Consider the following 26,313-nt stretch of genomic DNA (forward strand, 5'->3'; position numbering starts at 1 on the left):
AATGACATATTTCACAGAACTATAACAAATATTTCAAAAATTTATGTGGAACCACAAAAGGTTCCACATAGCGACAGCGATCCCAAGAAGGAAGAACAAAGTTGTAGGAATCATGCTACCTAATATGAAACTATACTATAAGGCTATAGTAATAGAAACAGCATGGTACTGGCATAAAAACAGACACATACATCAATGGAACAGAATAGAGACACCAGAAATAAACCCATACCTTTATGGTCAATTGAGATTTCACAGAGGAAGCAAGCACATACATTGGGCAAAAGATAGTCTATTCAATAAATGGTGTTGGGAAAATTGGACAGATACATGCAGAAAAATGAAACTAAACCACCTTCTTACACCACACACAAGAATAAATTCAAAATGGACCAAAGACTTAAATCTAAGACCTGAAACCATAAAAATTCTAGAAGAAAACACAGGCAGTAAAATCTTGGACATTGCTCATAGAAATTTTTTATCAGATATATCTCCCCAGGCAAGGGAAACAAACAAACAAACAAACAGGACTGCATCAAACTAAAAATTTTTTTGCACAGCAAAGGAAATCAATAAAATAAAAATACAACCCACAGAATGGGAGACTATATTTGCCAATACATCTGACAAGGGGTTAATATCCAAAATTTATAAAGAACTTAAAAAACTCAACACCAAAAAAAACCAAACAACACAATTAAAAAATGGGCAAAGGACCTGAACAGACACTTCTCCAAAGAGGACATACAGATGGCCAATAGACATATGAAAAGATGCTCAACCTTTCTTACTAATCATAAGAGAAATGCAAATTAAAACCACAATGAGATGCCATTTCACATCTGTTAGAATGGCTGTCATCAATAAATCAACAAACAACAAGTGCTGGTGAGAATGTGGGGAAAGGAAAACTCTATTGCATTGTTGGCAGGAATGCAGACTGGTGCAGCCACTGTGGAAAGCAGTATGGAGATACCTCAAAACTTTAGAAATGGATCTGCCATTTGACCCAGTGATCCCACTTCTGGGTATATATCCAAAGGAACTAAAAACACTAATTCAAAGGAACATAAGCACCCCTATGTTCATCACAGCATTATTTATAATTGCCAAGGTATGGAAGCAGCCCAAGTGTCCACCAGTAGTTGAGTGGATAAACAACTATGGGACATTTACACGATGGAATACTACTTGGCTATAAAAAAGAAGGAAGTTTTACCCAATGCAACAGTATGGATGGACCTGGAGAACATTATGCTAAGTATTCATACGTTTGAGCAAGTGTAAGTTTGATAAACCAGATGAATTCCTAGAGGAGCAAGAGAATGTGAGACAGCACTTTAAAGAGGTAAACGTTTCCACTGGTCTCAAAGTCATTCTGGGAGCACTATCATGATTTCTGAGCTCACAAAGAATATTCATCACTAAACTTGCAGCTCAGAGGCTCTGGGCTGGAAATAAGCCAGTCAGAGAAAGACAAATACCATATGATTTAATTCATATGTAGAATCTAATGAACACACTGAATTTAACAAGGAAAATGGGGACAGACTAATAGATGGAGAGTAGGATGACAGCTAGTTGTAGGGAGTTGAAGGGGTGGAGGGATTGAGCAAAAAGGAAAAAGGACTCATGGACATGGACAACAGTGTGGTGATGGCTTGGGGGAAGTGGGTGTAGGGGACTAAATGATAATGGAAAAAATACAGTAATGACTCAATTAAAAAAAAGAAATTAGTGAGGGCAACACATTCCTGTTTTGCTTGTTAATTTCATCATGGTGTGTTTCTTCCCAATGCTACCCAACACAGTGCTCAGCCATTGTAGGGATTCAATATATATGAGAGGTACAGCCTTAAGATTTCATGTTACACATAGAAAGAACAATGTGAGATTCTAAACCAAAGAGCTAGAGCTATTTAAGTTGAGATACAGTGATGTGGTCACCTGTTAACAGACACAGTGTCACAGTTTACAAGAAGGCCAGAGGAGTAACCGTGAGAGTAGATTGAACTGTTTTTGATGCTTGCATTTGGTAGGGTGACTGGGGAACAGGAGACAGGACTAGCACACAGAATCAGTACAGAGGTATTATTGTGTATTATTTCCAAACCTACTTCTTTCCTTGTATGCAGTTATTGGCTCTTTATTTTTAACACTAAGGGGAGACTGTATAGATATTTCTTTTTCCCTTATGTTACAAATTTGTGGTATTTTCTCTTTTTCCCAAGAAAACTGGGGATGGCTTTGATTTTAAAGGCGCGGAGAAGCTTCTTTAGCTGGGGTGTTTCTGTTGGAGGGGAGCAGATTTTCCTTAGAGTGGTTGGCTAATGCTGAAAATTCCTTTCACTAATATGGTATTTTTCTCCCATTAAAGAAAAGTCTTTAATTGCGAACTCCTGGAGGGAAAGATAACATAAAGCCTTAAATACATATTAAGGTGCAAATGACTAAATGTAGAGTCTTTTCTAAGAAAAAGGTATATATATTTTTTTCTGAGAGAAAATGGAGGAGGGTCAGAAGACCGTTGATGGGGTGTGTCTAAGAGAAGTTGAGATGTGGAAACTAAGCTTTTTGCTCAGTGCTAGCTCTGCCTCCGTGAACCTCTGGGCTGCAAGTTTAGTGGCGAATATTCTTTGTGAGCTCAGAAATCATGATAGTGCTCTTGGAATGACTTTGAGACCAGTGGAAACGTTTACCTCTTTAAAGTGCTGTTCTCACATTCTCCCGCTCCTCTAGGAATTTGTCTGGTTTATCAAACTTACATTTCCTCAAATGTATGAAAATTCCATGCCCATCAACTTTCTTTTCTATGTATTACAAATCATGTTTCAACTATTTTTTTTATGGCTCATGTATGCAGAAATGAGCCAGTTTACACAGGGACTAATCAGCCATCAAATTAAAATGGGACCTGTCTCAATGCTTAGAAAAGCTGAATTTTGGGGTGAGTGGTAGGGTGGGTAGGAGTGGTGGGGAAAAACAAACAAACAAAATGAGGTAATGGATGTTTAACTAGACTTACTGTGATGACCATTCTGTAATATATAAAAATATAGAATCTTCATGTTGTATACCTGAAACTAATATGTTAATTATACCTCAATAAAAAAAGAAACCCCCATAAAATTATAATCTGCCTCTCTCAAAAAAAGAAAAGCTGAATTTTGAGCTTTAACATGAATACAAGGGTTTTAGAAACTCTTTTTAAGCTAAAGTCAACAGAGATTCCCAAGACCTGAATTTTATTTCAAGTTCTATCACTAGTCATATGACCTTGGATGAGTTATTTTACTTTTGGGGGGCCTCCAATTCCTCATCAAGCACGAGAAAGGCTGCATGATTGCAATTCATGTATATAAAAGTGCTTGGCTTGGCTCAGTTGCTGTTGAGGAAACAAACTTCAATGTTCCTGTCTTCTGAGAGCCACTGGGCCTGGTACCCACTTAGCCAGTTTCCTCACAGGGAGAAAGCTGCTCCTTACGCTTTCTCAGTGGTGTGTCTATCACTCTGCAAGGTGAACATCTTTTCACAGACAAGGTTTAAAGTCTAAATGCCATCCTAAGTTTTAGGAAAAGTACCATTCCCCAAGCTTTTAAAAGTGGTGTGTATGGGGTGGCAGTCTTAAAGTTCAGGGAAATAGGTTTATTCTTAAGGTTTTCTCCTAAGATGTTTCTGAGAAAAACAATGTGAAAAAGTTACTTTACATGTCCAATGTAAAGTATCTACCGGAACCCTATTTACCTTGAAGATGAATCTAGCAGCCTGGGTTCATGCCATACTATATGCCACCTGTCTCAGAAAAGCATCTGTGAGTTCTCCTTAGCTACTTGCTTTCTCATGCCTAGAAGCAGCTGAGCACGTAGACATCCTCGTGCACCCTGGAAACGCTGCTGTTTCTGTGTAAAGTCTCTGTCAATCCAAGGATGAAGGGTGTATATGGGAACCTCCATTTTTTAATTAGTCCTCAGGGCATGGCCTGCTCTCCATGTGCTGTCACAACAAAGGGATCTTTATTTCTTTAGGGAATTGTATTAAGATGCAGAAATTGAAATTGTGTACTTGCCATGCCCGAAACTGCTTTTATCTACTGTTTCATCATTGACCTTTGACAGCTGATCTTCAGTGCTGGCTTACCCATTTACTAGTTGTGTAACCTTGGGCAAACTCATGTCCCAGATTAATTAATCTAATTTACTGCTTTATAAACTGAGGGTGGTATTTTCTTTGGCCATCCATTTCAGGGGTTTTAGTGAGGCCTAAATGGTAGCATGGAAACACAAAAGTGTTGTTAAAAATATAAATTATTGATATTAGGGCTTAGAGAGACTTTTCTTATGAGGTGGGATAAGTTAAAAAGTGAAGTATTGGTTGTCTCCTGAGAGAGCCCAGTTCTTGGGGTGAACACTGGATGCAGGGCAGTCTGGCACTGAGTTTGTGGAAGGCTCTCCTGCTGCTGCCACACTCCCCGTTTCTCGGCCCCCCGCTGCCCCCCGTGGAGACAGTGATCTATACTGGGCAGGCCTCCCCTCCTCTGTGCTGCCAGGCCACCTGCGCCTCTTGGCCTTGTCAGAGTGCTGACAATCAGCTCCCTGCTGCTTTCTCATCTTTTAAAATCCAATTAAACATCTCTGGCCACAGCGTGACAATTGTCTGGGCTCCTCGCAGTGGAACTTCACCTGAAGTGGCATTAGGAGGCCAAAAGAGTAAAGCTCCTTTATCTCAGGAGAAGCATGCCCAGAGTTTCTGAAAGGGTGGCACCATTGTGAGGTCTGGACCCACATTCAGACTCAGCAGTTGCCTAGTTCAGCTCCAAGCTATAAGATGTTAAAGGTCACATAGCAGATTTAACCATGTCTACATGGGCTCCTGTGCCTAGAAGCAGTCTGGTGGTTTAAGAATCAGCAATGGCTAAGGTATGTGTGAGAAACAGGAAGTTTGAGTGGAATGCCCCAGCAGGAAGGGATACTGGAGGGATAAGATGGGGTCAGATTTGGGGGAGCCTTGAAGCCAGATCATCAGGATTCTTGCGCTGGACTGTAGAACTTGACCTCTTATGGAAGGCAGGAGGATCTGCGATGGGTAGGGTGTCCTACCTAGCAGGTTGCCATTGTATAACATCTTGCCATTGCTCATGGGCCCTGGGTTTTACCCAGCCCAGCTCGGTAAAGACAGTGCCTTGGCAGGTCATTTGCTTAATATAGAGTGGGGCAAAAGTAGGTTTACAGTTGTGAGTTCACAAAACAGCTTTTGCTCTTGTATTATTGTTTATTAATTGTTGTAATATTTTCCATATGAACAACTATAAACCTACCTTTGCCCCACCTTGTACAGTAGTGGCTTCCTTTACACACTTGGAAAGATGCTACCTCCGGAAGAATCCAAAGCTTCTTGTTCTGAAATGATTGTTATATGGTCACTGGATCAAACAAAACAGAGAAGCTGGACTCTAGTCCTGGATCTGCTACTAACTGCTTGGTCTTGTGAGGAAAAGCTAATCTCTTCTCAGGACTTTAGCTGCCCTATCAAGTAGACGATGGGGGGAGAAGTGGCTGGGTCAGGATCTCTAAGGTTCTTCTTAATGTGAATGTTCTGAGGAATGGTTTCACTTCCTGAAATGTCTACAGCTGAAGAAGATCCAAAGGTGAAGGTGGTTCCTGTGCACCTTAAAGTTTGAAAAGTACAGTCCAGGACAATGATTCTCAGTGATACTGATGACTGGGCCCCACCTCAGGCTTCCTGAGTCAGAACTTTCTGGAGATGGGATTTCAACACTGGAAATATTAAGAAGCTCTAACTTGTAGCTGGTGTGGAAAAACACTGTTTTCATGGCTGTAAGGCAAGAATGAAAATGTTGGATTAGAGAATAGCACAGTGAAAGTCAGACAGCAGAATGAAGAGTGTACTCAGGAAACAGAAACTAGTGGTGATGAACCAAATATACAAAATGAAGAAGAAGATGGCTCTACCACGTTGAGTCTTGTTGGTTGAAAAATGGTTGTGCTAGAAGTTGCTGTGGGGAGCTGGTTTGTGAGGATATTGAGAAGTTAGTTTGGTTTAAGACATTTGCACCCAGATTTGATGGTGACTACATGTGGCAGGCATTACGTGGTGTGCCAATGGGGCTTAGATTAAAGGGCAGGACCAGAAATATAAATTTGTAATCCATTATCACATGAATGGGAGCTTGAGTGATACAAATGGTACAAGGAGACCAGATAACTGAATACAAACTTTTGTTGTGTATAAATTAGAATGACAGGCTTGGAAAACTTAGAAAACTTAAGGCAAGACTGTTATGCATGAGCCAAGTGTCCTCACCTCAGTGATAGTGCACGGAATGTTGTCTGAGCTTGGCCTCAACATCCCTCTGCCTAAAGTCAGGGAAGGGCCATGCCCTGGGCCACATCGCAGAGTCCCATGGTGTTCATCACCATGGCCTTGCCTATGTGAAGGTCCCCTGCCAACTCTGTGACTCAGTTATGCATTTACACAGTGATATTTTCAGAGCACAATTATGTGTAGCAGAATCTCTTTTCCATGGCTGACAGTGTTGCCCATCTGTGGACTCATTAAGTTCTATGCTCTAGAAACAGAAAGGAGGCCCACAGGGGGAGCAAACTGGGAAACTGCTTGAATGACAGGAGCCTGGGATTGTGCTCTGCACCAGGGCTCTGGAGCCCGAGCCTCCCTCCCCGTAAGGGAATACGGAGTCTGGCAGTGATGCACAGAGCACCTCAGCAGTAGGGTACAAACTGAGATGGAAGAAGTAGGCTTGGAGTTGGAAAGCTGGGGTTTAAATCCAAGTGAGCTCTGCAACCTACTGGCAGTAGTCTTGTACAAGTTTCCTCTTTACTAAAAGGAGAAATTTTCTCTGCTTCATGGGCTATAGTGAGTAAATGAAATATCAATATTACATGTGAGAGTGCTTTTCAAATTGTAAGGTACAGACAGTATAAATATAATACTTTAAGAGAAATCCTCACCTGAGGACATGTTTCTAATTTGAGAGAGAGAGAGGGAGAAACATTGATGTGAGAGAGAAACATTGAGCAACCTAGGTGTGTGCCCTGACTGGGAATCTAACCCGCAACCTTTTGGTGTATGGGCCAACACTTCAACCAACTGAGCCACGGACCAGGGCTACAATACTTTTAAAAAAGTGTCACCAGAATGTTAATGCCTAGACAGGTAAGGAAGAAGATGATTAAATGAAATCCAAAGATCTATTTCTTTGATAGAGTCTTTTCCATCTCTCAGGGGGAGGACTAAAGTTTTAAGCTGCAATGATGGAATTTCTGGCATCAGTGAGCAGGGTGGAAATGTGTAGAACTTGATATTTTTGGTATTTTTGGAAAGTGTACATAGGCTTCCCTCAAGTTGTTGGGCTGGTCATGTGATAGAATATTTCCCAGCCCTCAAAGATGTCATAAATTGTGTGATCCACAGTGTCAGTGCCCCGGGATTCTGTGAATGGCTCCACTTGCATTACTTTGTCAGGATTTTGTGAGAATCGAGGAAAGAACAGAAGAGAATAAGATATTGTGCTCCTCATATGATAAGTACCATTGCAATACAAGGGCATTAGCATTCTATAGACGGGCAAAGTCTATTCAGAATTATAGTAGCTATAACCAGAAGAAATCTCATGAAAAGCAATTCATCTGTATAGAATATGCAGTATCTTAAAACCGCAGTGTGTATTAGAAGCACTCAGAGGACTCGCTAAAACAGCTTGCTGGGCTCTGCCTGCAGAGTTTCAGATTCAGTACGTCTGGGTGTGTTGGAGAACATGCATTTCTAAGTTTTCAGGTGATGTTGATGCTGCAGTCATGAGAACAACACTTTGGTAACCATGGGTCTCGTGCTTTATAATTTATAAAATGCTCTCCCATACCCATCTTCTACGATCCTCTTATACCTAGTGACCTCACAGATTAGGCACATCACAGATGAAGAAGCAAGCTCAGAGACAATGTGATTGCTGAAGCTGCCCAGCCAGCACAGGGCAGAGCCTGGAGCCTGAGCCTCTCCTGTTGCCCTTTTTCTAGTTCTAAAGTGAAACACTGCCGAGTTCCAGGGTGTCAGCTAAGTGTGGCTGAAACAAGAACCTCAATCTTTTGCCTCTTTCTGTGGGACTCTTTTTATTCCCTTTGCCTTCAGCAGTCTAGAGTGAGCTACAATGATTGGGGCATTTTGGGCATTTATGAAGAGATATTTGGAGGAAGAAGTAAAGGGACTGGAGGGAAGAAGCTTCTAAGCAAGGCTGTGGGTGGTGGAAGGAACCCAGTTAGGCAGGAGCTGGGAAAGAAAGCCAAGGAGAGGCCTGCTGAAAGGAAGGGAATGGGGAGCAGAAAGTAAAGAATCTCCTAAGATCTTTTATGCCACTTAAGCATTTAGCCTCATGGGACATGATGTTCTGTCTGTTAGTGCCTTGATTACTTTGCCACAGCATCAAAGGTCTAGTCTGCTTTTGATGTAGTATGTTTGCAAAGCCCTCCCCTCCACCCTGGCATTCTTTGTTATTTACCACTAAAGTAGTGTTAGTCTTTGAAAAATTATAAAGCTCTTGATAGTTTCCCTTTCAGGCCCATGTGTTCCTTGTATTTATCAAAATGGAACACTAACAAATATTTATTCAGTTTTATAGACATGTTGACAATAAAGACTACCATGTGTGTCTCCCTGCCATGGTGATTATTTTGCTCAATACATGATTGACTGAGATGTCTTCAGTGTCTTGTAAACACACATTAAAAATAGCAACATAAAAAAGATAAAACTGACAAATAGAAAGTTCCATATTTTTGGATGCAATACAGTGCCACCCAGGTTATTAGAACATGAAACAGATAATCCTTAGTGAGTTATTTAAGTTTGTATAATGAATTCTCCTTCAAATAAGTATTTTTGGCTCCTACAATGTTCCTCTCATTTATAAAAGTTTCTCAAATTGGAACCTTTTAAATTTTGCGTTTTTTAATCTGTGTGTATGTTCTAATAACCTAGGATATATAAAGGTCTGGTTATTTTATCTAAATTTCAAACCCATGCTCCAAATCCAATTTTTAGCATCCATTTATCATCATAATTGTGAAGGTAAGAGAGGTTACTGCATTTTCGTATCACATTTTTGTCAAACAGAAAGAAAATGTTCCTTAATTGGTTAAGTACTCTCTACTTTGTTAACCAAAGTGAATTAAAGGGGTACAGAGCACTTAAGATTTGTGCTGCTTATTTCTAAGGATTTATTAGTAACACTAATGAAATGAAGATTCTTAATATTTTTAATATTTCCCACTTAATGGTCCCCAAAACACTGGTGAAATGAGAAGTCTTATGTCAGTAAACCGGTTTGCAAATGTGGTGGGTGCTGCGTCTGTGAGATACCACCTAAACTGGAGCCATTTAAACTTTAATTTTTGTTTTGTGAATTGAATATTTAAATAACTGTTCTGAAGAAACAGAAAGGAAATTATAATGTCAGAACTATAAGATTTCTGACATTTATTGACTCTCTGGATCTCCCGCACAACTCCCTGTCCTTGCAGATTTGCTCCTGTGGTTGATCTGATGCAAATCTGTGTCACTTTTCCGGTGTGTGAGCACATCACTTTTATTTCCAGGATCAGCTAATGCTTTTTACCTGGGGTGGCTGTGCAGTAGTGTTGACCACACCCAATGCTGGGGGTGCTGTGTGTGTGTCCACTTCCACATTCAGCATGCGCCATGGAGCTGTACTTTTGTGTGTATACAATATTTAAATACCTACTTACCATTATCTCTGTCCTTCTACTTTATCTGTTTTGGGGGTTATCAGTATTGACTGTTGATTCTTAAATATTAAAGCTTATACTGGAAATTAAAATTGAAGCAAAATACAGACCTATTGAAAAGATCAAATATGTTCTATTGCTTTGGGACTATATTGAATGACAGAATGCTGTTAATGAAAAGGAGAGCCACTTCTAAAGTCCAGGCATAAAGGTAAGGATGAAGTCCAAAGGAAGGGCAGACTAAATGGTGCCCTCTCTTCCTCCCTCCTTCCTTCCCTACCTTTCTCTCTCTGCAACTGTATATTTAAATCACATAAACGATATGATTCAGCTTGATGGTATATATCAGAGGCTCTCCAACATTATTTTTAATCTTTGCAATAAATCAATAAGATGGTCGATATTATCCTTGTTTTACCTCAGGAGGGTAAGTGAGTTTCCCAAAGCAACATAGCTAGTAGTTGAGAAGACCAGGATTTGAGCCCAGATCTGCCTGGCTCCAAAGTCTAGGGTCTCCAATACACCACCTCAGGACAGTAAGAGCTCTTAGCAATCATGCTTTATACCAATTCATATGACAGATGGAAAACTTAAGACCTGTCCCCTTCACTGCTTCCCTCCGTCAGCATGGAAAATGGGGTGTTGACTGTATGTACTGGACTCTGCCAGGATTTCCCAGCTGGGGAAATGGAGAGGATTTGCTGCATCAGAGAGTGAGGGATAAGATTTAAGAACTGGGTTAAGGGGGATGGAAATGAACCAGTTGAAGGAACTGAAATTACTTAGTCTGATGTGAAATGTAACTCCTACTCTCAAGTGAAGTTAGTTGATGGAAGATAAAGGCCAGCTGGGGCTCTGCTTTCCATGTGGCCAAAGCAAAAAGAGAGACCTTTAAATTTTGCTGGTTGGGGTGTAAGTCAGTTGTAATCAAGAAGTCTTGGTGTTGGGGGTGGGCTGGGGTAAGAGGAGGCAGCCACTCAGCAGCACAGGAGAGGTGACCCCACTAGGCTAGGAGTTATATCCGGCAGGTCTTTCTGCTTTCCTAGCCCAAGCTTAGAATAGCATTGCTCCCCTCAATCACTACAGCTAAGAAGTAGTATCTTCTTAATTGACCCGTCGGAACTTTGTACACCTACAAATCTCTCTACCCTCTGGTCCATCTTGCCCACAGGAGTTGGAGCTATTTGCATAAAGCACATCTCTGACAGCATTTCTCTGCTCAAAACTGGCCCCAGAATAGCTGCTTTCAAAGTGTGGTCTATGGACCCCCAGAGGTACAGCTGCCAGTTGTAGTAAATAAAAATATAGAATGCCCAATTGTGTTTGAATTTCAAATAAGCAACAATAAATGTCCCATGCGACATTTCAGTATCCTTTTTTATCTCATAATTCCACCTGGGGTAACTTAAGACACTTTTGAGGGGTCTTTGAGGTCAAAACTATTTTCATGGCATTAAGACTTGTTTGCCTTTTTCACTGTGTTGACATTTGCACTGATGGTGTAAAATCGATAACAGAACCTCTAGTGCCATCTTAGCATGAACCAAGGCAGTGACACCAAAGTGTACCCGTTGCCATTGTGTTATGTGATGTCTCTGTCACATACTCACAGCGTAAAAAGGGGGGGGCAGTTTTACTTAAAAATCTCTTTGATGAAGCAGTACAAATTATTATTTTTATTAAAGTGCAACACTTGTGAGATGTCTTCTTAATATACTAGGTGACAAATTGGGATATATGCATAAAACATTTTGCTTCAGACAGTGGTCGCCTCCTTGAGTGATGGTTTGAGCTGAGAAGCTGAATGAAGTGCTTTTTCATGGGACACCATTTCTACTGACAAACTTTGGTATTCAGACCTAAGTATCTGGCAGATATTTTCCTGCAAATGAATCCACTGAGCCAGTCACCTCAAAGAAAAAACTTGACAGTATTTGTGCTAATTATAAAATGTGAGCTTTCAAGTGAAAATTGAAATTTTGAAAAACTTCTACCTACCACTGAGAGCTTGACAGCTTCCCAATACTTAAAGACTTTCTGATGAGACTGGTGGTGATAATGGTATATGTGGGTTTTTTAAAAATAATATAATGAAATGTTTCAACACTTGAAAAATCTGTGTAACTCAGTGAACCAGTATTTTACAAATGACCAATGCATGATGTTACCAAATTATACATAGGTAAAAAGATCTAGTCAAAATGCAGTATAAACTGTTAGATTTTAATGTAACAGAGCATGAAAAGTTTCACTGATATGGTTTCAAATTCCACATTTCAACGAAACTTTAAAAGTTTAATTTTGGTGTCACAGCAAAGAAGAATAACCACAATTATCTGAAAAGGGTATGAAAACAGTCCTCCCTTCTCCAAACATGTGAGGCTGGACAGGCTTCACGTATTTTCACCCCAGTGTTCTATTGCTACAGACTGTATACTGAAGAAGATAAAAGAATCTAGCTGCCTTCCTCTTCGCCAGACAGTAAAGAGATTTGTGGAAATGTAAAAGAATGCCATTTTTCTCATTATTTAGTTTTGGAAAATCTAGTTACTTAAAAAAATTCTGTTAACATGTAATGGACTTATTACTATTTTAAAGTGAATTATAGATGATTTTTCAAATGTTCCCAGTTTGAACTAGGAATATGGTAAATATCAGTTGATAAAACTTACATAGCAAGCAAAAGCATTATGGGGCCTACCATAATTTTTAAGAGGTTAAAAGAGTCCTGAGACCCAAGAGCTTGGGGACTGCTGGCCTACAGGACAATACCTGGACGGCGAGGCAGGTATTGGGGAACTTCCACCACCTGACCCCGACCTGCCTTTGTAGTTTCACTGAGTGCCACTGTGTCTGAAGTGCCCCCAGGTCCCAGCCTGACCTCCTAGTTACTGATGTCTGCACGTTCTGGACTTCCGTGCCTGACTTTGTACATGCTGTTCCTCTACCCGGAACACGTCTCCCCCCCCGCCCCCGTCCCCCCCCCCCCTGCTTTATCCCCTTGTTGTCTGGTGGTCAGTGTGTCAGTGCTGCCCTCTGAGCTCAGGGCCTGAGGGTGGACTCATTCAGACCAAACCTCACAGTTGTGGGTATCTTCTGCATAGCCTCAGGATCTGTTTATTTGTTTTAACTAGAATTCCTGGAGTGCAAAAGACCCAATTTTCCCTGTTTATGTATTTTAACATCAAAGGGCCAAGTGTCCTGCCATAAATTTTGTGGGATTTTCATAAATATTAACTAACAATTTCTAGTGAGCTCTGTGGGCTTCTATGATGCTGTGCAGACTGACCATAGTATTTGGTGTCTATGGCAAGCAGAACACTTGGCAGTGGAGGGAGGGGCTAAGGAGGTGATCTTTGCTGAAGACCCTGCACTATGGTTGGGAGATAGGTTTTATAGTCAAACAGCAATCAAACAAGAGAGAAGAAGGTAAGTAATTCAAGGAATAACTAGGTGCTACAGGCCCCCGAGGACGGGGAGGTGTGCAGATGTGGCACACGTTTGTTTGCAGTGACTGGAGAAATCAGAGGTGGCTTCTGGGAGAAGGCAGGGACTCATCAGAGACTTGTTCAGAAGGGAAGGTTTAGTTAGAGGTCAGCAAGGCAGGATTTCAGGTCAGTGAACAAACACGAGCCAGGGCAGAGCGTCAGAAATGAGCACAGCATGTTCACAGCGTAATGAAGAGACTGCTGACCACAGTGAGGGTGAGTGGTGTGAAATGACAACGTTGGAAACCAGTTAGAATTTAGATTGGACGTGGAAGGAGGAAGGAACCAGCCCCCCACCCCTGCACTCCACTGCCTTTTTTGTGTGTGTGTGTTTTTTTTTTGGTTCGGGAAGTGACATGGTGTTTTTCAGCACAGGCTGGGCTTTTGTGGGAGGAGGAATGAAGATAGGGCATCTAGTTAATGATCCATGGGTGTGATGTGGTGAGGCTCTGAACTAGGGTATCAGCAAGGTTTTTTAAAAAATGAATACAGGTAACTACGTCTAGAATGCCAGCTTGGTGCCTTTAAACAGGCGTGTTCTACATATCAAGGTGTGAGGATTAGAACTCCACAATAATATGTTTGTGACATAATGGGGCCTTATCACATGTGGCTGATTTAGAGCTGCTATCTTTTTTCCTAGCCTTTCCTCATGTCTTATTGTGTCAGCCACTAAATAATTGTGTTTGGTTTGGGGTAAGTTAGTTAACTTCTTACTGTCTTGGTTTTGTTATCTGCAAAATGAAGGTATTAATATTACCTGTCTCATAGCCTTTACTACATATAAAGTATAGTAGCTATACTAGTGCCTGGCACATAGGACATCTTTAAAAATATTAGCTATTACTTATTTACTCAGTAATTCACAATATTATCAAAATATAAATATTTAAATTACTTAATGGGCCAAAGCATTCACAGCTGGGCTGGGTCAAGGCCTTCAGAAAAAGCTTACTGGAGACATTGCAAAGATGAGACTCAGAAGCTGGGATGGAAAAATGTTAAATATTGTAGTTCTATAAACTTATTAAGATCTAAAGTGTAAAACCCGGAGACCTAAGTCACAGTTTCATCATGTCACTTCTCATCTTAAACACGGGCTCCTGGTCCTGAGGGGTGTGGCTCAGTGGGTTGGGCATCCTTCAGCAAAGAGAAAGGTAGCTGTTGGTTGACTCCTGGTCCAGGCCCATGCCTGGGTTGTGGATTTGGTCCTGGTTCCCTTGTCTGATCTGGTTGGGGCACTTAAAAGAAGCAACCAATTGATGTTTCTCTCTTACATCATCGATGTTTCTCACCCTCTCTTTATTCCTCCCTTCTCCTCTCTCTAAAAATAAATAAATAAAAATTTAAAAGACCAAAACAAAAGCATGGGCTCCTAGCGCAGAGAAGATAAATCTGATCTTAGCAAGCCAGCAAAGCTTTTCCCACTGGCTCTTTCGTGTCCACCCCAGCCCTCTTCCCCCTGCCCAGGCGGTCTGCACTTCACACCCCATGTATGCCCTATAAAATCAGCCACTTAATTTCTTTGGAGCAATTTTGGGTTTACAGAAAAATTGTACAGAAAGTAGAAAGTTCCTATATTCCCTTCCACAACAGTTTCTCCTATTATTAACACCTTATATTAGTGTGGTACATTGTTACAATTGATGAACCAATGTTGATACATTATATTGACTCATGTGCCTAGTTTTCATGAGGGTTCACTGTCTGTGCTGTATACTTCTGTGGGTTTTGGCGAATGCTTAATGTCCTACATCCACCATTACGGTATCGTACAGAATAGCTTCACTGCCTTAAAGTTGCCCTGTCCTTCATCTAGTCATCCCTCCCTCTTCTTGTCTCCATCAGTTTTTAAGAATCAGTAAAAATGTCATCTCTTCAGTGAAATGTCTCAGATCCCCCCAATTATAATGAATCTTTCTGATGCTCGTATAGCATGCTTCATACCAGCTATACACCCTATATTCTGCATAGTATTAGGGGCATACACAGTTTTCTTCCTTTACTAGGTTGTATGTCCTTGCAGGAATGGCCATACCATAGATTTGTCCTTACAACACCTAGCCTAGACCCTGTCCTTAACAGGTCTAGAATGCCAGCTGAACTGAACTGAACTGAACTGTGAGCAAATATTAGGGTGGCATTTTGCAGACTGGTTCTCAAGAGGCAAAGCTTCAGACCTAGAGTTCTGAAAATGACAGGCGTACCTGTGAATTCTATACATGCTACTCAGGGGTCAGGTGGATGGAAAGTCCTTTGAAAGGAAAGTGGCTCAGAAGCAGACTTGGGTGAGGTGGCCCAGGTCAGCTTTATATTATTACTGCTAGGCCACAGGGCGCTTCCCCACCTTCCTCCTCATCAAAACAAAGTGTGTGTGTGTGTGTGGGGAAGGACAAGAAGCCTGGTTGTTTCCATCCTTCTAGTCCAGTACCTCTCACAGGAAGGCCCCTGGAGAGTCTTTTGTTTGCCCCCCACTCTCTCCCCAGATGGCCCCCCCAACAATTGAGGATGCCTAGGGTGCCTTCTTTGGTCAGGGAGCACCTTTCCTTAATTTCTTATTTCACACTGAGCCTTTTGCTTTAAAAACACCGTTCTCAAACGTTCTAAAACGCAGCAGGAACATGCAGATCTGAACAAAAGCAAATAAATCGAATCTTGTGAAGTAACAGAGCAAACGCCCTTCTCCAACAACCAGCATTACACTAAATGAGAAATATCAGTCATCCACTAGATGCAGTATTTCCCCTCTAGACAGGAGCTGCTGCTTGCACACCCCCATCCTCCCCATGAGATAGTGGAGGTACCATAAAACTACTCCCCTCAGCTCCCACACGGGAGTCAGCAGTTTTAGCAGCACCACCTATTCCTTTATGAAACACAAGCTTTTATTTCCCTGTACCTGCCTCCAAACGCATATGGGGAGGTGGGGGATGTAGAGAAAGGGAGGGAGACCAGAGGAGAGGGAGAGAAATATGCTACCCCCCAAAGTGTCCAGAGTCCACAGTGGAGTCAGACCCAGCACAGGGCAGGGATGGGAGGGGGTACGCGCTGCAGACCCGGTTAGATCTAAAGGTGCTGTTACCTGGGGCAGTAAGTGTTTTCCAGAGGGCCTGGTTCTCCCATCCCCCTCCTCACAACCAGAAAGAGCCTGAGGAAAGTGGGGTGCTAGCCCAGCTCGGGAGCCCTAAGGGAACCAGAGAGCCCCTCCACACCGGAGCGTCGACAACCCGCTGCTGGCACCTGTGCTTCCAGGGGGCGGGGCCTCCTCCAGGTGTGCAGAGGGGAGGACACCCTCGGAGAACCGTGTCTGGCCGCGGAAGCCTAAGCGATCCTTCGCGGGCCTGGAAGAAATGCAGTGGGCGGAGCGGTTAATCCGCACACCGCATCCGCGAGATCTGCAGGCCCCGCCCGCATCTTTGGGGGGGGTGGGGGGTGGGGGGGGGGGGGGGGGTGGGGGGGGTGGGAAAGGGCAAACACTCTGCGGGGAAGAGGGGGTTAAGCAGGCGGCCCGCGGCTGGAGCGCGCTTAACCCTTTGGCGCCCGCGGGTCATCCTAGCCAGGCCGGAGCGGCAGCACTCTGAGTCCCAGGAGGCGGCCACCCCAACCGCTCGGGCTGTGCGGGGAGATCCCCTGGCCCGGCAGCCGACCGCCGAAGCGCGGCGTGGCCCGTGGGAGGCTCGGGGCGGGCGGGGGGAGGGGGGAGGACGGCGCCGGCGGGCGCGCAGCGTCGCCAGGGCGAACCGGCGTGCGGCGCGGCGCGGCAGGCAGGCGCGGAGCGAGCGACCGAGCGCCTCCGTCCCCGGATGTGAGCTCGGGCTGCCCGCGGTCCCGAGCCAGCGGCGGCGCGGTCGGCGGTGGCGGCGGGCACCGGGCACCGGGCACCGCGGCGGGCGGCGGGCATGCGGGGCGCTCGGAGTGGCCCCGGGGGCCGGGCCAGCATCCCCGCGGCGTCCCTCCGCTAGAGGAGGGACCAAGCCAATTCTCCTTTGCAGCAAAAAATTACACGTATATATTATTAAGATAATATATACATCTGATCTTATTTTTTTAAAAAAGTTTATTTTGCTCCATTTTTGAAAAAGAGGGAGCGTGGGTGGCGAGCGGTTTTTATAAATTATTCTTATTTTCTGTTATCAGCCCCCGTCCCTCCCCACCCCCTGCTGAAGCGAGAATAAGGGCTGGGACTGTGCTCCTGTCTATCCGTAACCCCCTACCCGCTCCGCCCCCGCCCCTACACCCAGCACAGTGCCCTGCACACAGTAGGCGCTCAATAAATGTTCGTGGATGATGATGATGATGATGATGAAAAAAATGCAGCATCAACGGCAGCAGCAAGCGGACCACGCGAACGGTGAGCAGCCAGAGCCTGGGCACCCGCTGCCAAATCTAATCCTTTTCATGGTCCTCCTCTTCCCACCCCGCTTCGTTCTCACCCCTCCCGCCTCCGATGCTCGGGGTGGGCTGAGGGGTTTGGAGAGGATGTTTCTAGCTTGGTGTCATCTACAGAAAGGGGATATGCGTGACAGCCACTCCTTTCTCTCCTTCAGGCCTTGAATGTCACAGTTAATTCTGCATTTGTGGGGTGGGGGCGGCCGCCGAGTCGGAGGAGTGCTGTGCAGCCGGAGGGGCTGCGAGCCAAGGTGATTCGGGTTCAGTGTCCTCGGGCTCAACTTTCCTCCGACGCGAGCGAACGAGCGGTGGAAGGGGGTGGCTGTTAGTCTTCAGCCCGAGCCCCCTTTCCAGCCTCTTCTCGGCTTCCCCTGCTTACCCGCCCTGGTTACTAGGAAGAAGGTCTCTGGTGGCATCCTGAAAATTCTAGGATTGCTGGGTTTCACCCTTCCCGCCCGCGGGGGAAGCACACCTCTCCCCTCGAGAGGGAGGCCGGGTCTCAGAATCACTGGCAAGGGGTCGGGTGGAGCTCGTATTCCCGCTCCCAGCGCCGCTGTGCACACGTCGGTAACCTAGCAATGTCCGGGGAGTCGCTGCTGCTGTTGGTTTCCCCTCCCCAGCCCGGGTTCGGGCACCACGTGCAGCTACCACGCCGCCCTCGGGGCTGGGGCGGGGGAGGCTGGACCAGCTCCTGGCCAGCCCTCCTCCATCCTCCTTGGAGGTCCCCGGCGCCCCCCCACAACTCCCGTGGGCTTGTAGCTTTCCTAGGTGAGCACTCCCCAGGGGAAAGCTTGGCCTGACTCCTTTCCAGGCGGGTACTGTCTGCTGCCCACCTTCATGGTCTCCTTCCCAGGCTGCTGAGCAGGCAGACCTATGCTTGCTTTGACTTTTCCTTATTCTTTACTCAGTAAGAATTGGCTTTGCAAACGCCCTATCCCACTATGCCTGCCACTGCTCTCACTTTGACTTCTGTCTCAGTAAGAAGGCTATGACCCAAGGCAGGCAGGTGCTGGGGAGACTAGCTTAGGTGGTGGCCTGGCCCAAAGCCGGAGGGGGCTTTGCCCATCTTGAGGTTTTGCCCTTGTGAACTGAGATGACCGCCTACAGTGAGATGATTCCAGTTTAGGCCTCCAGGCCCCCCCCGCATAATCCAGCCTGCCTATCCTAGGTGCAGGGGTGCGGGCTGCCTGCCTTGTCGGTTTCTCTGGATGCTGGCTTGGCTGATGTGGCTGTAATTTAAAATGCAAAAAAGCTTTAAAGATGTTTTCTGTTTTCAGAAGCCGGTGGAGGAAATGAGTCCTAACCATCATGAATTTTCATTTGCAGGAAGTGTCAGTGCATAATCTAGATATTTGTTATGGGGCTTTTGGTATTGCCCTGGTGCCAGTGGAGGTTTTTTTTTTTTTTTTTTCCATGCTGAAAAATGCATTTGCGACTGTGTAAAGATGTTTGAGTGACACTCTGAAAATGAATGCCTATTGAATTATTGGCACTTTTTTGTGTGATGGTGGTCATTATTTTGGAGAAAAGCTGCTCTGCCTATCAACTCATTGGAGACACATGGGTTTTAAAAAAGAAAAGGTGTGGAATAAATGTGGGAATGACTTGAGTTTGTCTGAAGAAATGCACCAAAGACTCCTTGTGAATTCATGGATCTAAAGAGGTACTAACCCCACCGAGCATCATGCAGCAAGGTCCTGTGTGAGTGACACTCAGGGCCGAGTGCAGGGACGTTTTTGCTGCTCTGGCTGACCAAACCCCTGCTTCTGAAAACTAGGATATGGGGTTCAAAATGGAATCATGGGAATGATTGCCTGATGGGAGACAATCTTTGCTTTTTTCTGACACTAAATTCTTATTTTTTTTCTTTCTCGCCAGAGGCAAACTATGCAAGAGGCACCAGGCTTTCTCTTTCTGGGGAAGGACCAACTTCTCAGCCGAACAGCTCCAAGCAGACCGTCCTATCTTGGCAAGCTGCGATCGATGCTGCTAGACAGGCCAAGGCTGCCCAAACTATGAGCACCTCCGCACCCCCACCTGTAGGATCTCTCTCCCAAAGAAAACGTCAGCAATATTCCAAGAGCAAAAAACAGGGTAACTCGTCCAACAGCCGACCTGCCCGTGCCCTTTTCTGTTTATCACTCAACAACCCCATCCGAAGAGCCTGCATTAGTATAGTGGAGTGGAAGTATCCTTTTTCGGGGAAAGTCTTTCTCATTTTCTTTCACCATCTGTTCTTAAAAAGGATTTGTGTTCTGAAATGGCACTTAAAAGTGGTAGCAGTCTCTGGAATGTGAGCAACAGAAGCTGTGTGTGTGAAGGGGTTCATTGTATACACCTTTCCTATCTCAGGGGGCAGAGGGGTGGCTCTGTGGGCATACTTAACCTATGGGTGTGTGTGTGTGTGTGTGTGTGTGTGTATGTGTGTAGTGGTGGTAGTGTGGGGCTGGAGCGATATCCTAAAACTTCAAGGTGGAAGAGAATTAAAATATGAAACTCACTTTTGGTCATTTGGCATTAGATGGTTAGTTTAAATCCACTATTGTTTTTCGGCAGTGGTGTGCCATTGCAACTAAGGTAGGCTGATTTAAAAAAAGACCGAATGAGGCTCTGCTACAAAAAAATACATTTTAAAAGAAAATTTATTGGTTTATTTTTAGAGAGAGGAAGGAAGGGAGGGAGAGAACATCGATGTTCACATCGATCAGCAGCCTCTTGCAGGCCCTGAACTGGGGACATGGCCCGTAACTCTGACGGGGAATCAAACCCGAGACCTTTCAGTTCACAGGCCTGCACTCAACCCGCTGAGCTGCTCCAGCCAAAAGCAAAGCAAAACAAAACATAACGGCAACAACAAAAAACCCCAAACACAAATATCTTTAACCTTTAGTGGAATCTTCTCATTTCGATGTTTGGAATTTGCTTCCGAAACTCCTCTTAGTGCTTAGATTGCTTCTGACTCTGGACCTGGTGATTCTGACTGTTCAGGTGACTGCAGATGGGAGCACTTGCTTCGCAGGGAGGGAGCAGTTGCTCATCAATGCTGTGACTTTCCGGAATTTCCTTTCGACAAGTTCCAGAAAGGCTTCTGAACGGTGAGCGGGAGGGAACACATGAAGGAGGGGTCCCTGCTGCCCCTTTTGCTTGAGCCTGTACTGTTAGAGAGCAGCCCTCTCAGTGAGGAATTTGCAGTTGCTGCTTTTATAAAAAAATTCTATGTCCTTGGACTGGAGTTACATTTCTGAGTGTCTCCTTTTTATTTTTAAAAACTGAACTTCAAATGCCCAGGATGGTTGTTATGTCTCAGATCTTGGAAAATTAGGGTGCTTTGCCTGTTCATCCCTTTCCCCAGATCTGGAGGCTGGACTTCAGTTACTGCCACCCTTCAGAAAAGGTTAACTGAGGTCTTCTTTCTATGCAAATGGCTTTCTAATTAGTTGATTCATTGGCCAGGGTAAAACTCACATTTCCTTTTCCCAGAAGTATATTTAGGGCTGTCAAGGGACCTTAGAGCAGTTCCTAACTATAGGAAGGAGTGTGAATTCAGGGGTTCCCGCACCATGTCTAGATGGAGGGGCCACACTAAGAAAGGAAGATGTTGGCAACCGGCTAGAAGGTGGAGCAGAAACCCTCTTACAGTTTGAGTACCTAGCCAGGCAGCTGTTTATATGCCCTCTGTCCTGTCTACTTTCTGTGCTCACACACACGAGTTAAAATGAGGTAACTGTCCTGAAAGGTTTTGGAGAGAGCAGCCAAATATAAAGATAGGATTTGAGGGGTTTTCATGTTCCTTTCCTTTTAGAACAGATGTCTCTTCTCTAGAGGGAGTTATGGTGTCTCTCACATAGCTGGGTACTGTGGATGTGTTTTCTCTTTTAAATTCTTTTCTAGTCTGAAAATGAACACTGTGTTGGCCCAGGAGGGAGGGAGGTAAAGAGTGTGTGCCTCAGTGGCATCGCTGGAGTCAGAGGCAGTGGTCGCACTTGGCCGGAAAGATCTCCTCTTTAGGCTGGCTTGATGTGACTCTGAGTAAGCAAGGACCTCTTGGAAGAGTCATTCATTTCATGTGGAGTGAGGTGGGAGGCCTGGTGCTGTTTCTCTTGGTGCACAGTAATTTGTATATAGCAATTTATGTGCATGGAGAGACTTCCCGGATCACACTGCCGACTCCCTCTTCTGCATTGCCAGACACGTGTGTACAGGAATTAGGGGATGTGGCTGCCAAAGCAGGGAGGAGCCTGCGTACAAGTGCGACGGTTGGTAGAATAGATCCTTAAACAATATGTGATCTGTTTGTTTTTTCAAATAACAGTTTCCTTCTAGTTCAGGGAGCAGCTTGTAGAAATCCTCCCAAAGTCAGCAGTGCCAGGCCCAGTCAGCTCCGGAAGAGTGAGAGCCTAGTTGTTTTTGCACACAGGAAAGGCAGAGAGTATCCTGCATCGTGGGGGAGTGAGGAGTGTTTGCTTTATTAGAAGGAATTTTTAGGATCCAACCTATTACTCTGTTCTGCTTGGCTTGTGAAAATCTTGTGGCAGTGAGGTAATATCCAATAATACCTGGAGACTGAAACTGGACCACTATAAAGAAAAAAATACTTATATTTGGTCTTCCTGAACAGTGTTAGTATTTCTCAGATTTGCTGGGCTATCATTTAGGTCTTAGGAAGTTGAAAAGAAAGAATGGTGGTACAAGGGAATGGAGAGACAGTGTGTTTCTATGTAGAGTAACATTGGGGCAATTGGCTTTTTAAATTCCAGTAGGAACTACTGAAGAGAAAAATAAAAGAGGAGATTCTGAGGTCTTAAGGTGGACTGTCTTAAAGTTGGGTCCCTAGATAAGAGATTTCATACTACTAGGTAAGAGAATAAACATGAATGAAAACAAATTGGCTTAAAAAATAAACCCATCAACATCAGTACGGGAGTAATATCGTCTGTGTTCTTACTTCCATGAGTGTGGAAACTCTTCAAGGGGCTGAAGTTTAATGAAACTCAAGGTCCCCAGAGAGGCAAGGAGTTTTTATTTCCTTCAGCTGTTTTGGATTTCTCAGAAGGATATCAGAATGATTAGAGAAGGATCTATTCATATCCACAAAGCTTTAGGACTCTGAGGTGTTTTGTTAAACCAGTGGCCTTGCCTTTTGTAGATTACTGCCTGTATGGGAGAAACACCGTCAGAAAGTCAAACCCTGGAGTTGCGGATTAGGTTAGGTTGGTGCTCATGGAACCTTACTTTGGAAGGGCTGGAAACCAAAAGAAGAAAGAGTCATTTTGGCAGATGTCAAACTTTGTGTTGCCAGTTTTGACAGTGTCTCTTAATAACACCAGAATGTTTAAACAAACATCTGTTGAAAGCTGATCCCAGTGATTCCTCTAGACAGACCCCTGAGATTTAGAATTGTTAAACTGTACTTTGTAAGTGTCTGATGCTGATTTCTTATGGCTTTTAATGTGTTACAAAGTGAATGCAGTAACAGCACATAATAAACTGAGCTCCATTCCAGCTCTAGTCTGAAGCAGTGGTAATCATTGATTAGTCAAGAAGGCAGAGGAGGGAGCTGAAGCCTGGCTTGCTTATTACAGCAGCTGAGGAATCAGAACAGGCCATGAGACAGTCCCAGGGAGAGCAGAGGGGGTCCTGGTGACTGGGCCCACCCCGGTCCAGACGAGATTCGGACCGACCCTGCTAACAACAGCCCCTGGAAAAGGGGCTCTAACACAGGGAGGCAAGGGCTTGTGGAAGACATCTGTCTTGTGATGACTTCTCTTTGAGTCAGGAAAGAAACAAACAGGAATCTTAGCTTTCGAAGGCCGTTGTTGGTTTTAAAACTAAAAGAAGCAGAAACCTGGTTCACACAGTGCCCTGACTGGATGCACTTTTAGGTTTTCATATAAAATGAGCAGCAGAATAATGTAACATGGAACTTGTAACAGAAGAGAAGGACAGGCAGGGGTCACTTGATAGGACACCTACTGTGAGGTGACCACTGAGATGACTTCTGCTGGAAACCTAGCCATCACACAGTCAGCTGAAAACAGATTTGTATATACAATTTTCATTTTAAAAGTGATTGAAAAATGGTGTGATTGGGAGCATGGTGAGAGAGATGGTTTGTATTTGTATGACATATACACATGTGTGTGTGTGTATATATATATATATATACCTTAACAAAATTTTTCAGACCATTTGACATATTTATATTATTGGCTATTTTTGCCAATTGTGTGGCCTTAGCTATTTACATCCCATTCCCTGAAGATGATTCTAATTCAACAAATCATAACTTGGTAAGTGTCCTTAGAGTTCCTGCTTGTCCTGATGCGTGGCTGTCATTTGCCTGTACGCCGAAACTGGCAGCTGGCTTTCTGGGTGGTTACAGTTTACAGCTCTGCCTGTGATGTTTCCTGGAGCTTTGCAACAATGTGTTTTTCTTTTTAAAAAATGTTTTTACCTGTATTCTCAAATTTATACTGAATGAAATAAAGTGTTTAAAGTTATGAATCTTGAATAGATATAGAATGTTTTATGGAAGAGGTTTGTAGCAGGTTTTAAAATAACTTTTCTCTTCATATAAGCTTTTTTTGTCTATCATTCTTTTCCTGACAGCGTTAGCTTTTTTTTTTTTTTAAATCCAGTGTTATTTGGGAGTGGTGGGTACTTTGGTCAATTTTTCTGGTAAGTAGAGAATTACAGATTTTGTCTATGAACTATTACTTTTCAGGGAAGTAGAATACAACAAAGCTAATAAATTCCATGGAGCACGGTTTGGAGAAGCACACGGGATAGTATGAAGTTCTTAAATCCTCGTCCTATGAAGTGCCCCAAGATAAAATGATTCCATGGTTAAATAAATTGGGATACTTCCACATACTTTACTGCCTTCTTAAAGATTTTATAGTCTGCATTAGCTCAAATAAAAACTCCAGGAAGGTCTGTAGTTAAAAAACCATTTCATTTTGTTTGACTCAGCTAGTCCTTAAAAGTAATTGGTCATGCATTCTTTAAACATTTTTTGACAGAACACATCACGGAACCAGCGTTTCATGGAACTTCACTTGGGAAAGGTTGATCTAGTTTTTTTTTCCTTTTAAAGCACTGGTGAGCACCTGGGTGGGACTTGGACTCTTGTCCCACTGGACTCTCCCCTGGCTGTCCTGGCGGTGCCTTTCCTGTACCCCTTCTGCATTGCCATTTCCCCACCTGTCAATGAAGGGGGTTGATGAGAAGATCAGTAGGGTGGTTTTTTCCTCTGACGTCCCGTAGTCTTTCCTCAATGATTCATAAGCCATTTCAGATTTTTTTCTGGAGCTGCAGCATCCTTACAGGATCAATCCTTAATAATTGGAGGCTGAGCAGAAAGGCTGTGGAGGAGAGGCCAGTGCTGGATAACAGGAAACTCTCTCCATTCTTTGGCTTTTTCCTCATTCAGCTTGTTCCATTTGTTTTGGTTTCATGCCTTGAAGCTGTGTTTTAGGAGGGCTGGGTGTTCTTAACCGAGTGTTGGAAAGGCAGAATTAGTGTGGGGAGTGCTCTTCTGGGTTCTGAGGATGCACTGAAATTATGCTCATGCAATGTTAGCCCACATGGTTTATGTAAAGGATTTCAGGTTACACTTGAAGCATATTTCAGATGTAACATGATGTCTGCTCATCTTTGGGATTTTCTGGTCTGATTTCTAGATAGTTAAAAATATGTGGATATCGCTACTGGAAATTCAATTGTAAATGAGAGTTGGATATACATATGAACACTGTTAGTATGTATTCATACTATGCTAAAGATGATTTGTGTAACTTTGGATATTTTAAATAGCTTCTGCTTTCATTGTAGATAATGGCATTAGATGATCATTTTAAAGGAAAAGCAGAAGCAGTGGAAAGCCCCCATTGGTGGGGATGGGTCATCATTGTCTGGGCCACAGATGGTGTCAACCTCGTTACCAAATTTAACTACAGGGACGGTGACCCAGTTTGTTGTTGTTTGTAGCTCAAGAGAACATGATTAAACAAACTTAGAAAAATAAACACCTTTCAGAAAGGCAGATTAATTTCAGTCAATGCAGCAATCAATGCAGCTGCATGTGTAGCTGGTTCAAGTCCTAAGCTTTCCCAGGGAAGCCTGGTACACGGCTCTCATGCTGTTGGACCAGTGAGATTTCTCGTCTGGTGAGGGAGGGAATAAAGTACAGGAGGTGGAGAGATCTCTCCTTGGCCACCCCTCCCCAGTTTATCCTTCTTGACAATTCTTAAACACTGGTCTTTGGAAGGGAGGAGGCAGTGTGTTCCTTTGGCAGGCCTTTTTAAAAACCAACATGTATTCCTTTGACCTCTTAGGATTCTGAAACTCATAGCATTCGAGTTTGTCTTGCATTCACTTGGATGGTCACGTGGTCAGATGAGTTTATTCTCTGCCTGACTCTTTAAATACTTCCTCTCCCACTGTGGGAAGGGAAGGGCTCTGTGGATGTCCCCCCTGACTTTTAGCAAGGTCCCATGCCATGCAGTCCTCCCACCAGGGAGTGGGTTCTTTTTTAATACATTTGACCCAATTTGTACCAAAGTGATTGCTCTATTTTTGGAATCGGTTTAGAGGCAGCTGAACGAAGCTTATTTTTCATCTGTAGTAAATACCTTTCAGTTAATGTGAATGGCAAA

The 26,313-nt window shown here is 43.8% G+C and overlaps 1 protein-coding gene across 6 annotated transcripts in view; it reads left to right on the forward strand.

Annotated features, from left to right (window-relative positions):
* Nucleotides 1-17,542: 17,542 nt before the first annotated feature.
* The window catches only part of CACNA1D (calcium voltage-gated channel subunit alpha1 D), a 325,060-nt gene continuing 316,289 nt past the window's right edge, over nt 17,543-26,313 (forward strand). For all 6 annotated transcript variants that reach the window (XM_045832502.1, XM_045832505.1, XM_045832503.1 and 3 more), the window contains exons 1-3: nt 17,543-17,618; nt 19,535-19,844; nt 23,841-23,946. In XM_045832502.1, coding sequence (XP_045688458.1) covers nt 17,552-17,618; nt 19,535-19,844; nt 23,841-23,946 — 483 coding nt within the window. In that variant the 5' untranslated portion in view covers nt 17,543-17,551. The remainder of the gene's footprint in view (nt 17,619-19,534; nt 19,845-23,840; nt 23,947-26,313) is intronic.

This window comes from Phyllostomus hastatus, unplaced genomic scaffold (genome assembly GCF_019186645.2).
Source record: "Phyllostomus hastatus isolate PE091 unplaced genomic scaffold, TTU_PhHast_1.1 phas_contig_16, whole genome shotgun sequence".
Classification (NCBI taxonomy): Eukaryota; Metazoa; Chordata; class Mammalia; order Chiroptera; family Phyllostomidae; genus Phyllostomus; species Phyllostomus hastatus.